General features: G+C 33.1%; 2 protein-coding genes across 3 annotated transcripts; both read right to left on the bottom strand.

The window, feature by feature from the left end:
* Window positions 1-350: 350 nt before the first annotated feature.
* Window positions 351-2120, bottom strand: LOC106756894. Its single transcript, XM_014639493.1, has 8 exons — window positions 1627-2120; window positions 1470-1551; window positions 1303-1392; window positions 1110-1232; window positions 899-1027; window positions 707-768; window positions 538-628; window positions 351-458 (listed from the first exon to the last, which is right to left on the bottom strand). Exons 1-8 carry the CDS (start codon window positions 2118-2120, stop codon window positions 351-353), a joined length of 1179 nt encoding a protein of 392 aa, XP_014494979.1.
* A 4146-nt stretch (window positions 2121-6266) lies between these two features.
* On the bottom strand, window positions 6267-10552 carry LOC106757731 (leucine-rich repeat receptor-like tyrosine-protein kinase PXC3). Of its 2 annotated transcripts, none has more exons than XM_014640496.2 (3): window positions 10234-10552; window positions 7359-9975; window positions 6267-7098 (listed from the first exon to the last, which is right to left on the bottom strand). In XM_014640496.2, exons 2-3 carry the CDS (start codon window positions 9694-9696, stop codon window positions 6773-6775), a joined length of 2664 nt encoding a protein of 887 aa, XP_014495982.1. In that variant the 5' UTR covers window positions 9697-9975; window positions 10234-10552; the 3' UTR covers window positions 6267-6772. The 2 variants fall into 2 exon arrangements, with proteins under 2 accessions (XP_014495982.1, XP_014495984.1); XM_014640498.2 differs by having other exon boundaries at window positions 10205-10552.
* Window positions 10553-17875: the final 7323 nt, after the last annotated feature.

The following is a 17875-nucleotide window of genomic DNA, read 5'->3' on the forward strand; positions in this document are numbered from 1 at the left end:
AACGTAAACGATTACAACACACTGAAGACATGGACAACAATTTGGCCTTCAACCAACCAAATCCTGCATTTCACTCTGTGTAATCGTTTACACACCACAGGTAAACGATTACAACACTGTCACTTGACCCAAACATGTGGAACCTTTCATAACTTTCGTAGTACTTAATACATTTTTTAATATCGTGCTATCGGTTACGAAGACAAGTGAGAAAAAATATATTTCATTCTTAATATCACGAGCAATTTAATGTTATTCATCTTTATATATATACAAATCATCATAAATGTCATGTTGTACATAAAATCCTTTCTGAAGGAAACAATGTTAATTGAATTACAAACAAAATATCAACAATCTTCCAAAAACCCATAGACATGGAGGGCTTGCATTCTTGCCATGTTGTCTTCGTCCAGAATCCACTCCTTCACGTAGTTCTTTCTTATTTCTCGCAACTCCTACTGAAACAAAATGTTTTTGCTTCAGTTATAAACGACACTATCATTTGAAATGTATATCACTGAATTTTATGCTTACAGTTGTGTATTGTGGCAAGCTCTTGCCGTTGTACCGGTCTTCTCCATCCCAAATTTGCATTGCCTTTAACATGATCACTCCACAATCAAATCTGAAATCAAACAACCAAATATATAAGTTATGACAACATACAATAATGAAAACACCAAATTATTTACCATCAACTTACAAGTTCGGTTGACTTGGGATGTTTGATTCTACAACAGGCAAAGCAGAAATACTACCTTCAGGCTGATTGTACAACAGGCACAAAAATTTGGCCATTTTTTGACTCTAACAAAATATTACATAAACTGGTATCAAAAAATATAATAAATTGACATCATCAACATTTTGGGCATGATATACTGTCATTTCATACCACAAACAAGTCAATCCTCCTCCGATCTCTCACAGCCTTGTTTAAGGAGTCAATCACTGATATTTGTAATGTTTTCATGTTCAAACAGTAACACCACCAGTGGTAATCATGGCAAAATGGCATAAACACCTAAAAACAACATATATCAAATATCCGCACATGGACATGGTACAATTCAAAAACATAAAAACAAGTCATTATTTAAACTCACAAACTCAGNGCTNGCAATGTCAGCAAGACCAAAACGGTCAGACCTCANATAGCTCTGGTAATTATGAAGTCTAAACACATGTTGATTTTTTTCCTTCCTCTTATAATCATGGATAATATGGTCCTGTGTACATTTCCAAATGCATTAATTATCTTATATCATTAAATGTAATTTGAAACGATTTAACATTTACCGCATATAAAGAACTGAAGTGAACCCTCTTCACCACACCCGTCAACCTTTTTTCAAAGTGCATAAAAATTGTACTAGCAAATAACACGACCTACACAATTCAAATTCTCAAATCATGTTACAAAGTAAACAACGATAAAAACTAACATCAACTTACATCATACTAACCATGTTATCAATATAATCACGATGGCCTAAACTCTGAATAGAAGTTGTGTTCAAAGACTGCCCAATGATGTCGCACACAACCCTGAAAAAATACAATTATTATTCAATCACAAACAAATAACTCACAAACACCTAAATTTAAATTAAAAACATGAACCTATTAGNTCGGTCTTTAACACCAACTGCAATGTACAGTTTGTCAACATCCACATCCGTGCCTGGATCACCAACAAACTTCCTCAACGGAAGATGGTCTTCATCTTCATCATTGTCACCATCATCATCGGGAATATAATAAGGAGGAGGGTCGGATGGTCCACCTTTCTCAGATATTACACCTTTGTGATGTTTGGGTGATGGTTCTTCATCCACTAAAGGGTGTTCATGACCTACACCAACACATCCTTCATCCCCTAAAGGATGTAAATCAACTCCGCCAACACAACCTTCATCCCATTTGTGTTGATCATCACCTACAACAACAGCTACATGTACACCTTCATCATCATGAAAGACATGACCTTCTTCATCATGACACACATCACCTTCTTCATCATAGATTGGACATTCACGGAGGTCCATTAACTCCTTCGTAAGGATTCCAATTCTGGAATTCAATGACATGATTTCAAGATTGGTTTTCCTAACCATCTCCTATGCACCTGCTTCCCAAGTGCCGTCATCGGAGCTATCTTCATCTGTGTCCGGAAAGGTGGATGGTTCACCCTTGGTCTCTTCACCAATTCCTTTGACATCCATGTCAAAAGCAGCCCGCACTTCCAGCTTTAGAACATCGTTCTTACTTAAATACCAATCCATCCTTACCTATGACAAAAAAAATAACATATATACTTAAATATATCCATCAATATTTATGAAAACAAAATTGATAAAACTTTCAAACACTTACTTTTCCGGTCTTGAAGATATTTGCAATTGTTTCTTCCGTTGCCGTATATGGGGACCATCGTCGTATGCGCGGCCAAAACCTTTGCGAACGATGACCGTGCAAGGACAATCTTTCCACGGCCCAAGCCTTCAAAAATAAAAAACAAACATTTAGCCAATATTTAATACAAATTTCAATCAAAATGGTTCAATAAATAATGGTACCTGCAACACAGCTACATTGCCACTAAGACCGAGTGACTTTGAGACTTCTCCACGCATTATTTTCTTCGTACACTTGTTTAAATTGTGTAAAATGTTTTTGTGTACACAAGATGCCCAATCATACAAACACAAACTATCTAAATCATCTAAAAGTAAGCAGGGCATGTTACAAACATGTTTAGACTTCCTAGGAAAAAAAATGTAACTAAACAAACTAAAATATATAACCTACACACCACATCGACCTCTATGTCGTCATCCTCTACAATCGAATGAAACTTCCGAATCAAGTCGTCCTTTGTCGTAGTTCTGGGATTAAACATCTCACCAACCAATCCTACTAAACATTGGTCAAAGCTAACGTCTACACCACCTATGTCTAACCTTGTGGCCATGAAGACATCAACAACACTTAAAGGAACCAACTGTTGACACACCCTAAAACTAACATCACTACCAGCCCACCGTTGAACCATCTCCTTCAATAATTTTAAATTCACTTCAATAGGGTTTAAAAGGTTCAAGCAGAATTTGAAAGGGGTCATATAAAGACGCTCCATATGACGGTATTTTAGTTTGTCATTCATTTTAAGGATGCAAGCCGAATCCATGAAAATGCGAAGGCGCCACTACATAACATTCAAATAACATACATTAAATACTAACTTTGAAACTTTATACATCATCCATTCCAATAACACATAAAAACTTATCTTACAGTTGCTTTTGTTGAAGCCATTGGACCTGCAGTGATAATAATGCCAACAAAATAAATTAGGTCTCGGTCAAAAAAGAAATACCTTTTTATCAAAAACGAGATTAGAAAAGGAAAATTATTCCACTTACCCAAAAAACAAATCACCAACCAAACAACTAAAGTGATGGTCTCCGACGACGATAAGGACACCAAAGACGTTTCGCCACGCACCAACAACGACAATGATGGTCCGAGAACGACAACAACCTTTCACAATGACGATGCCTCACAAAAACTCAAACCACTCAAGTGATGGTCCGAGAACGGCAATGGTCCGACGACGGTAATGACACGAAAGATGTTACGCCACACACCCACAACGACAATGACGGACCGAAAACGCCGAAAACGACAATAACCTTTCACAATGACAACGCCTGAGAAAGCAAGGAGAAAAACGCCGACGAGAAGAGAGGAAGGCAAATGAGAGTATCGTGAAAGAGAAACGAAAATGAAAAAGGAATGATAGCACCAAAACTAAAACCCCAAACCAAGATTACTTCTTTGCCCCTCGGTATTTCCAGCTTTGCCCCTCAGGAGATTAAACATTCAAATTTTTAAAAAATAAAATAACACCCAATCAGACAACGACACCTGGCCAGTGTCAAAAGAGTGTCAAGATTGGGTGTTAAAGTAACATTTTCCATGTATAATATAGGAGGAATGGAAACCAAACATGTCGTTAAAGTTCATTAATTTAGGTTTAAATAAAGGTTAAAACCACTTTGGGGTCCCTGTTTTCGTAAGGTTTTTCCAATTGGGTCCCCGTCTTTTAAAACTTCCCGATTGAGTCCTTATAAGTGTTAATTTCAAACCAATTAACCCTTCCCATTAAATATTGTTAACGGTGTTAAACTATTGCAGATGTGTTGACTGACGTAGTAAAGGTTTTACTGATGTGCGACATTTGGCAATGTTGAATGAAATGTGTGGTTTTATCCATTCATTAAGAATTGTAATTAGATTTTTAATTGTGAAATTATGAGAAGAATGAAATCGTGATTGAGCTTAAGTTCTCTGAAGTGGGAGACCCAGATCGAGCTATTTAGGGTTCATTTGAGTGGAAACTTGGGCAGCACTTGAACCTCTCTGAAAGACGGGAATGGCGAGAGATCCAGGACGTAGATCGTAGTGGTGAAGGCGGGGGTAGTCATGAGTTCTGAGGAAGCGAATGTTGGGAGGCCAGTGATCAAAAAGCCAGTCCTCGTGAAACTGAAAGGATCTTGTTGCATCCCCATTGTTAGTATAGTCGAGGGTGTATGGGAAATCCTGATGGTGATGAATCCCTACTTCACATCCTCTCCTGGCGGGGACCCATACGTGAATCACCATATTGGAGTTCTTGGCGTATTCTTTCAAGTACCCAACCGCAACCACTAATCTCTCCTTCACAGACGAAGATGGCTCCGGATTCACCCTTGGTCCAATCCACCATCTCTTCCCGACCATCAAACTTTCTGCCTCTAATTCTTCCTCAAATATTATATGTGTCCCATTCGACTCCATGCTCCTGTTCCACTTTGAAGCCTCTGTGCCACATCCAACCCTTGTTTCCAGCCAACATCCTTCTGCAAATAGCTCATCCATAAACTCCGTTTCTGGGGCAAAAATATCTGAGAACCCTCCATATTCCATATTCCTTCCACTGACTCCATAGACCGTTTCACAAACTTGCGATGTTAATCAACTTTCGATGCACTCCTCTCAAACTTCTAATGTAACTCAATCCACCAATTGCTTTTTGATGTTCCAGAATTTTTTTTTGATTTAAGTGAACCCCCTAATTCTCTTTTTTTAATTAATTGAACCCTAATTTCCTTTTTTAATTAAGTGAAACCTAATTCCTTTTTAATTTCAATTTATAACTTAATGCTCATTACCATTTTTTAATCATTTATTAGAAGGTTACGTATCCACTCAATTTATTGACACGTTTCACTAGATACTTAAACGTCTACTACGTCAGCCAACACATATGTAATAGTTTAACACCGTTAAAGATATTTAACGGGAAGGGTTAATTGGTTTGAAATTAACACTTATAAGGACTCAATTGGAAAGTTTTAAAAGACGGAGACCCAATTGGAAAAACCTTACGAAAACAGGGACGCCAAAGTGGTTTTAACCTTAAATAAATTTTTAAGTGTTGATTTGTATTTTAAATATCCAATAAATCCTTTTTCTAAATAAAATACCTAATAACTTATAGTTTTTTGGTTTAAGTTCATAAAACATGTATTTGTATTTTGTTTTTATTATCATATTGACTCTTTTAATAGATTCCTTGATTTTTTATATATGTGCTCTATCAATTTAATTTTTTAACATAGAAATTTATATATATTCTTCATATTTTTATTATTATAGGTAATAAAAGAATTTAATAAACGTAATTTTCAATTATTCAAAATCGCAATTTACAAGTTTCAACTTAATAATGTCCACATGAATAGTAGAATGAAAAAGCTGATAACAGATATTTAAATTAAAACACTTAATTTATTAAGTAGCTAATATATAATTTTTTTTATTAAAATTAATCATAGAGAAACTAAAACTTATCTAACATTTTATTTAAAATCAAATTAAGAGACAGCCAGACAAATATACTCGTAAATTAGTGTTGATCTTTGAATCAAGCTGTGATCTATGTCCACATCAAGGTATCATGGTCCTACCAAACAAAAACCTGTTCATTATCTATACACCAAAAGGAGATCAGTAAAGGTACATATGCCACAGAAGACAGCGACCATAGTAGAAAGATGACATGTATCTTAAGATTATTAATTATGCAGTCAATACTTTGAAAAGGAAAATGTGAGATCACACTATGTAACACATCAGAAATGAATTTTCAAACTTATGTTTTAAGTTTAAAAGTATTATTTATAGTAATATTTTGGGCAATGAAAGGTTTTGTGATGTATGTCAAAAGTGGTAAAACATATCTAGCAGAATGTACTGCATGTGGACAATTCAGTTGTATAGTCTGTGATCTCAACAAAAGTAAACTAAAGATTCTCGGTTTCAATGGGAACAGATTGATTGATAGGTGCATAGATCTCCCAAATGAGTAAATACAATATGAAAACTGTGATTAGATTATACGCAATAGGAACTGATATATCTTGTTTCAAAGTCCTTGCATTTATCCTCCCTCAACCTAACCATACTGTCCAACTCAAACAGATAAGCTAGCTGCCATTTTACAACTAACCCTTTGGACAACCTAGAAAGGTGAAGTTCTATCAATGCCTGAATTTACTTTCACACCACCTTCACCATCTGAAGTAACTCCTCATACAAGTCTACTATTTAATGTTGTTGTATTACTCATCAGTTCCTCTGTATCCATGAGATTTTGCATACACCAAATCTTCAACGGCATAGACTACATCACAAAATAGAATACTTGAGTAGCTTGCTGTTCTCAGTTTTGCTTTATTTCCCGTAGCATTTCCACTACATTCTTCATTTTCGGTCGTTTGGCTGGTGTGTTGTCGGTACACAGCAATGCAACCTTCAAAGCAGCAAGCATTTCTTTCCTCCAGCTAAAGGAAACTGTGCTAAGCCTGGCATCCAATATCTGCTCTGGAGTTTCTCCTCTCACTGGAGCACTGTGAACCCATTTCACCAAATCTACACCTTCACCAAAATCCTCATCAACTGGTAATCTAGTTGTGAGGATCTCCAACAGAACAACACCGTAGCTATAAACATTTCCTGGTGCTGTCACTTGCATAGTATATGCATATTCTGCATTGCAGATGAAATGTAACATGAAGCATGCTAAACACAATAAAAGTAGTAGAGCTTAATTTGTATGTAATGACCGTTTACAAAAATTAACCTCATCAACCAACTATAAATCATCATTACATTAACAAGAATTTTAATTTAATATTGTAAAATTAATTAACTGTGTGTAAAGAGATGATAATGCAAAGACTATATACTGTAAAAGTTAATAGGGTGAATGAATATATGGGAGAATTGCATGTCAGAAAGATGCATACCTGGAGGTATGTAACCGAAGGAACCAGCAACTGCACTAATACTTGCAGTGCCTTTGGTTGGATCCAGAAGTTTTGAAATCTCTATCTCCCCAACTAATGGTTTGAAATTTGCATCCAAGAGAACATTTCCAGAAGAAATGTCAAGATGGATTATTGCCACATGATGAAGGAAAGCCAAACCTTCTGCCACGCCAATGGCAATGGACAATCTTGAGGGCCAGTCAGGTTGATATTCAGGTTTCCGGGTAGATTCATGGAGAAGCTGAGCCAGTGTTCCGTTTGGAAAATAATGATGCAAGAGAAGAGCAACATCTTCATAAATGACATAGCCAATGGGACGCACAAGATTATCATGACAAACTTTGCTCAGTCTTTCAAGTTCCCTAATCATCTTGTTCTGGTGGTGGATTATTGTCTTGTCTACAGACTTCAATCTCCTAACAGATAAAACCACCCCAGAAGGCATGATTGCCTTGTAAACTGTGCTGAAAGTCCCGCTGCTGAGCTTATTAGAGTCTTTCAGAGTTGCTTTAACAACGGCATCAAGGTCTACTGCTTGTTTGAGATTATCAACAAAAACAGTCCCTGCAACTATAGTTGGGTTTTCATTGATGCTCTCATCAACAATCCCAGCATCTTTGGCTACTTTTTCTTGCCTCTCTCTGATCATAAACAGCAAGACAACTATAGTTACTGACATAAAAACAGCCAAACCAGAACCAATTACAGCTAGTATGATTCTGTAAGAAACCCGATGATGGTAAGCCTTGTGATCATCATAAAGGGTTCCACATGAAGGGTTTATAGGCTCTCCACAAAGCCCTTTGTTGCCCAAAAAACTTGAACTAGGACTCTTCTGGAATGGTACAAATGTTGGTACCAGGCCCGCTAACAGATTATTTGAGAAGTTCACCTCTATCAAGCTCAACATTCCCTTAAGTTCAGGTGGGATATTACCCGATAGCCGATTGTTTGAAACATCCAGTGAAACAAGTTTGTCCAGTTTTCCCAATTCAGGGGGCAGAAGTCCATGAAGATGATTGAAGCTCAAATTTAAAGCTATCTGTAAGTTCCTAATGCGCCCAATCTCAGGAGGAATAGTTCCAGTCAAAATATTACTACCCAATTGTAATTCTAGAAGTTTTGCACAATTACCAATTTCATGGGGGATCTCTCCTCTTATGAAATTCTGATCCAACAGCAAGTACTGCAACCGGGTGATATTGCAGATTTCATTTGGTATTGTCCCATTGAATCTGTTGTTGCTAATATCAAGCTTGTTAAGATTTTTGCAACTCAGAATTGATATTGGAATATCGCCAAAGAGGCTATTTCCAGAAAGAATTAATTCCTGAAGATTCATAAGTTGTCCAAAGTCTTGTGGAATTGTTCCAGTAAATCCATTTGAAGCCAAATTCAAGAGAGTAAGATTAGAACACTGAGAAAATTCTGCCACAACCTCACCAGAAAGATTATTATTATCAGCTTCAAAGTAGGTTAGGCTACTAAGATTTCCAATGGTCTTAGGAATGGTACCTACTAGATGGTTGTTTCCAATTCGAACGCTGGAAAGGGCTTTGCAATTCCCAATTTCCTCAGGAAGTTCGCCACTAAAATTATTCTGGGTGAGAACCAGAACTTCCAGCTTCCCTGGAACAAAAATGCTAGCTGGTATTGGACCTTCAAGCTGGTTAGAGTGCAAGTTAAGTATTTGAAGCTCAGAAATTGAGCCTAGATCATCTGGAATCCTGCCATCTAAACGGTTCTCATAAGCAGTGAAAAGCCTCAGATTAGTTAAATTTCCCACCCAGGAAGGTATAAGACCACTCAAATGATTACTAGAAATTTGAAAATCTTGCAATTTCTCTAAGCCCTGAAGTTCCATTGGTATTTCTCCCTCGAGCACATTATTGGAAAGGTTCAATGATTTGAGGTTTCTGAGACCACCCAATTGAGGTGGAATTGAACCTTGGATCTTATTTGAAGACAAATCCAAAACTTCAAGATCAGATAAATTTCCAAAAGCAGGAGGAATGAATCCATCAAAGTTATTATTTGAAAGATCAAGCCGCTTCAATGCTTTGAGCTCAGACATTAAAGTTACATTACCTCGAAGATTCCGGTGAGACAGATCCAAGCTCTCCACCATTGAGTGGTTACCACAGTTGACACCCTGCCAAGTGCAGTAATCTGAGTTGTTGGCATCCCCCCATCCAGGGACTCTAAGCTCTTGGTTGATGGCCTGTAATATAGCTTGCTCCTGAAGCTCAGCACCAACAAGCTCAAAACAAAACATACACCAAGCTAGCAGAATGTTTAACAAGCATAGAGCTTCCATCACTGTACACCGTTCTCTGCTGAAGTGAAGTGTAAGTGCTCCCACTCCACTCAACAGTGCTTTTCTCCAAGAGGCAAAATCGTTATCAAAACTCTACCGAACACTGTGCCACAGCATTAACAACTCTTGTCTCTTGTTCTTTTCACCATAAAAGTCCACCTTTCCTTCACGATGAACTTTCCCTTTTCTTAAACGTTAGGATTTGGAACCTAGTATCCCCTCTGCTGCTGCTTGCTTGCACCGCTTCAAGGGAAAAACCTTTATGAGCTTTCAACAACCCTGAAATGCAGTAAATAACCCCATAAACATATCAACATCTAGGAGAAAACCCATTTGAGATTTGAGAATAATGAAAAACAGTGCTGCCATTAAAGTCCTGCTATTACCCAGTTCCATAGAAAAAAGAAAGAAAAGAATTGGAGAAAAAAAAAAAGAGAAAGCTTTCACTTTCAGTGGAAGGAAAACAAGAAGGATAAATAAAAGAGACAAAAGGGGAAGCATTATGAACCGTGGGTTGCATATGAAACATTGCCATACTTGGTAGCAGAAGAAAACATGAACTGCAGAGGTAACAGAGAAAGTGACTACAGCGATGCAGAGGAAAACGTCTACAATCTTGAGTGAACAGTGAGTGATGAAATGGGTGAAGGAGCTAAGAGAGAAAGAGTTCAATGCTTTATCGCAGGGTTCACGGACCAGGTGTTTTCTTTTGTCTCAGAGAGAGAGAGAGAGAGGGAGAGAGAGAGAAACGGGAATGAAATTCTTTGCCATGTAGATGTAGGCATCACGAGAAATGGGCAGTCATCACTGAATGAAAGCTGCATAAAACTCCTGTCTCATTGCATGTGGGGCACACTTTAACACAGCGTTCTCTGTTTGGGACGGAGCATAATTGGGCGCCATCAATTCTCATCCCCAAAAATCAAATCTTTATTTTCTAATGTTCTACTTTCCATTGGTGAAAAATGAAAAGCAAGTAAAAAAAAATACCCCAAATGAAAATCTAAATTGGAAAATGCATTTTTCATTGATAAATTAAAATTTAGCCCTCCCTTCACTCTCTGCATGATATTGATGTTAACTAGATAACAAAACTTGGCTCGGTAGCAGTAAAAAATCAAACTTACATTCTTTGAAAAAAAAATTGTGTGCTTGATTTTCACTGACATTTCAATAGTTTTTGTAATCCATAAAAGTGTAGTTTGAGTCATAAAGTCTTCAATGGTCCTTACGAGTTTTTGTAGCTAAATTTTTAAAGCTGTTATAGGTAAGAAAATGTAGATATTAACCAAATACAGAAAATGATAGACAGTGTCTGTGTTTTCAGTCTTGTAAATCTGTGTAGTGTTTAATTTGTTGTTACATATTTAAAGTAATTCAGAAAATGCATAGCAGAGATGGTGGAGGGATGTCAGAAGTTAGCAAATATTTTCTTGGTCATAGAAGGAGGGGAATAAGGGCCCGGATGGGAAATTAATTTGCTGTGCCTATTGTTTCTTCCCAAAATTATCATGGATTTGAGAAGACAATAAAGTAGTGCTGCAAAGATCACATTACCTAATCCTAGGATTCCCTCAATGTAGGCTTATTTTATATAGGGAATGAGACTTCCCTTTTTCAGAATATATTTCAATTTTTCTTCAATAAATATATCCAAACAATTTTCACAGAGGTTCTGTATTTCTGGGCCCCTATCTACTGCTCCCATTCATGCATCTTATTTTCACCTAAATGATCAAAAATTTCTTCTTGCCTATAAACTTAGCCTACATTTCTAGCATTCATGAATCCAGTTTCTTCAATCATGAAAGGGAAACATTAACAAGCATGCATGATAAAAGGGTTTCGGTGTATGTTAAATCAGAAAGATAATTAGTAACATTCTGTTTATATCTCAGTTACAGTGTCAATTATAAGGTACTTTGGATGTGTTTTGAACTTCTCTCTATTATATGTGAAACTTCTAATCCTATGAATTCAAAGCATTCAAACTTGGAAGTTTACATATACTATAGAATGTCAATTATAAGGTATTTAAATTCATTTGCTACCTACAATTCACCTAAACTTTATTTCAAGCATGATTGAGCAATCAAACTGTTGAGTCAGTCTTTCTTATGGTGCTTTAAATTTCTACCTTCACCTTAATGCTGATATCAGAATCTTATCTTTCTTCTTGAAGACAACACTGAACAAAACTCAAACAGTTATTGAAATCAATGCAATATTGCCATTGGAAAGCGAAATCTCTTGAATGGAGTGAATAAAATGACATGGTTGCGCAAAGCAGTGAGACAAACCATATGCTTGCTAACAAGTGGCAAAATTCTATGTTTTACCTTAATTCTCTATGTGTCATTTTTAAATGGCAGATAATACATCACATTAACTAGGTACACCATTAATTACTATTCATGTTTAAAAAATTCACTATTGTCAAAAAGCATACTACTTTAGAAAGCATATTTTGTCCTTTAAGTGTTCTCACTGTCATCATTGCCATAGTTAATTACTACACAAGTTTAGCATTGTATACTTTATATAAAAGGTTATTTTATACAGGTTTAATTAAGTTTTAATTGTATGGTAAGATTTTATTATTTAAGTGACTTTCCGTTAAATTTGTTTGGATATATTGAATATGTAAAATTGATGTATATTTTTTGATTGAATTTTTCTATTTAAATTAATAAAAGCAGTTAACCCATGTAAATAATGATGTGGAAGTTATAAGAAAGTATGACATCTTTATCTAATAGATTTTTAATTAAATTAATAAAAATCATTGTTTTACATCAATTTCTGAACTTGTTGTTTTATTTCTTTAACTTTATCATTTGATATTATATATGGTATTTTTTACTGTTTCTTTTCATTCCTGTGTCGAAAATTAGGATGTACATGTATGATTTTTCATTAGATTATAATTTAGCAGAGAAAAGTTTTGAAAAAAGTCAATATCAATGAACATGGTTGTGGACCATGTGTCTGTAAAGAAAGCGGAGAAAGGGGAAAGTGTTACTGTTTTCTCTTACAAAACATGATAACGACGAACGATCTCGTTCAACACAGATGTTATATTTGAATTTCAACAAAGGCATGGCAAAAATCAGAAAAACTAAACAATGAAATTATATTAAAATATAAGTTAATCTCATCAATTCATCCCTTTAATATTAACGTGGTTGATGCTTTAATACAATAACACTAAACAACCTCCACATAAAACTGTTAAGACTACAAGTATATAAATAAATAAAAAATCATAAATACTAAATTTTTATTGTTTTTGAATTAAAATTACACTCATATCAAGTTTTGATGAATTTTAATGAAATAAGAGGTAGATTTATATATTAGATTAACTTTATTTTTAATCTAAAATTTTAATATTTTAAGTTGTAAATAATATCAATTCTTTATATTTTATATGAATTATGTCGTTTTTCTCAAAAGATTTATTAGTAATATTAAAATTAAATGTTTATTTTAATATTTGGCTCAAACAAATTTAGTATAACTTTTATATAGAATGATAAACAAACATATCTTCTCTAACGATAAAAATAATAAAATTTTCATAATATAATTTCAATTGTATTACCATATTTAATTTATTATAATATATTTCTTTTTATATATTATAATAAATATTATTTTTATTACAAAAAAAAGTTATCGATTAACTTGTTATAAAGATGAATTTCACTTATCATGATAAGTCATCGTATAATTTTATATTTTCATTAATAAAATATTTTTAATTAATGTTTTTTAAGGAAAATGTTATGAATTTAAAAATAAATCCAAAATTTTACATTAAATAAAAAATTAAATACCTTATAAAATAACACCCACCAATAATATTGAATATCCCCTGAAAATATGTTAGAAATATCATAAATTTTGATCTATAAATGTTGATTTTTCATTAGTGTAAAAGAAAAGAGAGAAAAAAAATGAAATAATTTGATATGGGTGGTGGGACCAAAGCAATGGGCAAGGGTGTAGAGGCATCTTGGAGACATGTAGGTCCATATGACAGTAAGGTGGCCACCACTATGCATTATCATATCAAAAGAAACTTTAAAACAATGTTGCAAAGTTCATATTCTTCCTTGACAAACTTTCCCTCTACATTAACTTTCCCTTACAAAAGCCAAGGACAACATCATGCTTCTCCGTCAGTCCTCCAAACACATTTTTCTTTTTCTTTTTTCTACCCAAATCCCTCCAAGATTTCTTCCGATTTTCAAAACTTAAATCCATCTTTTTTATAACTTTTTATTCTTATGTAATTACACTTAGAAATAGTTTAATTAGTTTATGTACTCTATGGGTCAGACGGTCATGACATCCTCTCTTGACCTATTAAGTCGGATAGTGAAGACTAAATTATTTCTACGAATGACCAAATTTGATAGAAATTTGATTCGGTCTGGATGGCCAAGGACGAAAGCTCGGTCTGAATCCATAATTAGATATTTTTACAAAGATTAAGGTAAGTAACTATTAGAGGTATTGGGTTGAAATTAAGTCGCGATTAAGACTTTGCTAATCTCAAACCCAACAAAAACTATAAATACACAAGTCAAAAGTAGGATGTATGTGGTTTGCATTTATTGTGCATTTATTACTTATCTTAACTTATGATAATCAACAGATTTAGGTCGCAGAAAAATCTTCAGATGATGGAACGAAGAAGAAAAGTCAAGAGAACAATCGGAAGGTGTTTAAAAAGAAACTATGAAAATGTTGAAAAGGATTCAATCTCACTATCAAATAAGTTTAACTTTTAACGATGTTAAACTATTTTTTTCTTCAAATGAATTATATTTTTTAATCAAATGAATATACACTAGTTGATTAGTTTTGTGAACCTTGCTTATAACAACCCTTTTGTTCTTTAAAAACAGTGTAATGAAGCCTCTCGTGATATTTATACTTTTTATGGAAAAGTTTGTTGATAAATAATAAGTTATATATTAAAATGGTAGGTTTACGAAGAAAAGTGATAAAAGAAAGGAAATTAATGGTATGATTATTGGTAAAACGGGTGTGATGTAGGAATAATAATGAGAATGGTATGATATGATGCATTGATGATAAGTAGAAGAAGAAAAAGAATGATTGTAGGAAATGCATGTGGATGGATGATGGGTGTGAGAGATTAAGATCGAAAAGCAATGAAAAAGCATAATGTAGTGATTGAGACGAGGCTCTCCCTTTAGTAGACATGCATCATCAACCTTCTATCATTTCTTGTCTCACCTCTCTCTCTTTTTCTCACCTAAGCTTTCCCTTTTGGATTTTTCTTAGCTACTATCTCATTTATTCAAAACATTTATAAAACATATTTCTCATTAACATCTCCTCTACTTGACCAGGTCTCCTCCTTATTCTATTATAATTAATAATTAATGATTTAAGTTAAAATACTATTTCATATTCATATTTTAAAAAATACTATTTTATATTTTTATTGTTTTAAAATATAATATGTAAAAATTTAATTTTTATATTATCTTTTACTTTAATTTTTAATTAGAAAAGGAGCTAGTTCATTTTTATTTCACCTTTGATTCATTAATTTGATAGAGTAAACCGACCAAACTAAAATAAACTCACATATTAAGAATCTTAACTTGGTTCTGATATGTTATCTCTGATTGACACTAAAATGACATAATAAACACTTATCATAATAATTTATAGTATAGTTTGTTAATCTGAATCGAAATAATCTAATAATTTTATTAAATATATTAGTCAATTTTTTTACTAAGATGTAAATGAGGTTAATCGTTACACCGAAGGTTAGAACTCAATATGGGTGATTCCTATTCACAATATTTTGCATTAAAAATATTTCTTTGTTAAAATAAGATTGTGAAAGCAAATCTTGTTTTAAAATTTAATATAATTGTTTAACAAAATAGTGTCTTCAAATGAATCGTTTAGGATAAACACATTAAACGCTATATGTGTAAACGTTATCGTAAACTCTAAATGTTACCCAAATCAGATTTTGCCTAAATGCTAGTACACGTACCATGCCTAAACATTTATGAACGTGTAACACTTTTAACGCATATATGAAATAGTATTGTCTTGTCTTTTGTGTTGTGCTCTCTTTTTCTGTACAGATCATTAAAGTGCATAACTTTATTCAAAAGTTCTGCATTGGATCAGAAGAACGTTAGGAGATAGGAAAATATTCTGGGATTGTTTCTTCAATGTTTTCTGTCTAATGTATTTGTACAAGCAGCACAATTGTTTCTATAATAAGGAACATAACATCTGACTTCGTACCTAAGGGCTACCTACCCTACGTGAAAGTCAATGCTCTAAGTGACAAATCTTTTTTGAAGAAATCTATATAAAGAGAATTGTATGAAGAGAAAGGTAGAACAAGATTTGTTATTGTTTTTACGTTGTTAACATTTTCTCTCGTTCACATTGTCTAAACTTTCTCTTTGAAAAAGAAAAGCTTTATTACAAGTTTTCAAATATTCATTGTATTGAAAATATATCTTTTCTAAGAGAGTCATCATCTATACTTGTTTTACAAAAAAAAAAAAAAACACTTTGTTGTTTTGTATATTTAAAAGTGAACTAAAATACTTGTTGGTTTAACTCAATAGAGTTAAAGGATCTAATCAGTTGGACTAGTGTAAAACTAGAAGTGATGAACTCGTCTAACGAGTTAAGTTAGCTTACAAAATCAAGAGTGGTCAAACTTATTTGTAACATTTTAAAAATTAGTGTAACCTTTAAGAATATCTGAGTGAGAACTAAACATAACTTAAATTAGAGTAAAACAATATAAAAATAAGTTTTCATTTGTTTTATTTTTAAAATCTTTCTAAACTTTTCTAAAAATCTATAAGTGTTCAACACTACTTATAGGCATCTAATCCATTTAATAACACCTATCACTTATTTGCAAAAATATTTTAAACTTTATTCAAATCTTCCTTTCGAGAATTTACCTGTATTTCATCTTTTACACTTCCATACTTCTTTTCTATTTTTCATAAATACTAAAATCTACACTGTACACTTTAGTTTCAAGTTCTTTTTTTATTGTGCAGTTTGAAACTTAAAAATGTATATTAAACTACATAATTAAAATAGTAATTTAAAAATTAAATGTGACTTCTGGATTTTGTAATTCACTATAGAGAAGCACGTCAAAGAGGTGGCACCGGCATGACAACAAGGTGGCAGTTTTGTCTTTCATATAGAAGGGTGCAGGACGAAATCATGTGGGTACAGAATGAAATACCCTAAATTAAAAGTCTATTCTTATAACCCGCTTCTTAAATGTGTCTTAATTTTAATAGATCATATCTCTTCCGCTTAATCTTCGGGTTATACAGATTTATCCACATTCACAAAAAATATAATTAACAAAAATTTAATATACTTAAAACACTTTTTAAATGTTCCTTAAATTAAAATGTATTAAAATAAAAAATTTAAATTAAAATACAAAGTTAGACATTAAATTACATAATAAAATATAAAATAGTTACATAACAAGACGTACATCAAATTCATTCACCAATTACTTTTTATTTCACCTTCGTTATACAAGTAATACAAACCATTTTTTAAAATCCACCCATTTCTATCTAACATCTACAACCATAATTACTTTTTTGCAGTTTTGTCATAGTATTTGGATTGATTTGAAGGTTAAGGGAGATATATTATAGAGAGCGCTTAAAACCTTTTAAGAGGATATGTTGTCTCTTAATTAATGTAATTAGACCAAATGTAAGATAAGTGAGTTTTACAAATTTGAAACTCTCCTATTAAAAAACATCTTGACAAGACAACTATACCTTTCAAACCTAAATTAAGAATACTTTATATGCATAAATTTTAAAAACTTTCAAACCTAAATTAGGACTACTTTACATGCATAAATTTTAAAAACTAATTATTACAATGATTTAATCTTTGTTTTAAGTTTACCTTAATATACTTTTGCAACGAAGATACTAATATGCTTTTGAAATGAAATATTAATTTGTTTTAATTAATATTTATACTTTAATGCAGATTAAATAAATTAATAATTTAAAAGTAATATTTTTGGAATCTAATAATATGAATAGGTCAAGAAAATGAAGTTAAAATGTTACCTCATGGAACCTATATCCTACAAACA

This window comes from Vigna radiata, chromosome 3, assembly GCF_000741045.1.
Source record: "Vigna radiata var. radiata cultivar VC1973A chromosome 3, Vradiata_ver6, whole genome shotgun sequence".
NCBI lineage: Eukaryota > Viridiplantae > Streptophyta > Magnoliopsida > Fabales > Fabaceae > Vigna > Vigna radiata.

Coding starts and splice junctions, on each gene's coding strand:
- LOC106757731 (XM_014640496.2), bottom strand. CDS start 9,696: ATGGAAGCTCTATGCTTGTTAAACATTCTGCTAGCTTGGTGTATGTTT. Junction 7,099..7,358: donor CTTCGGTTACATACCTCCAG/GTATGCATCTTT, acceptor TCTGCAATGCAG/AATATGCATATACTATGCAA.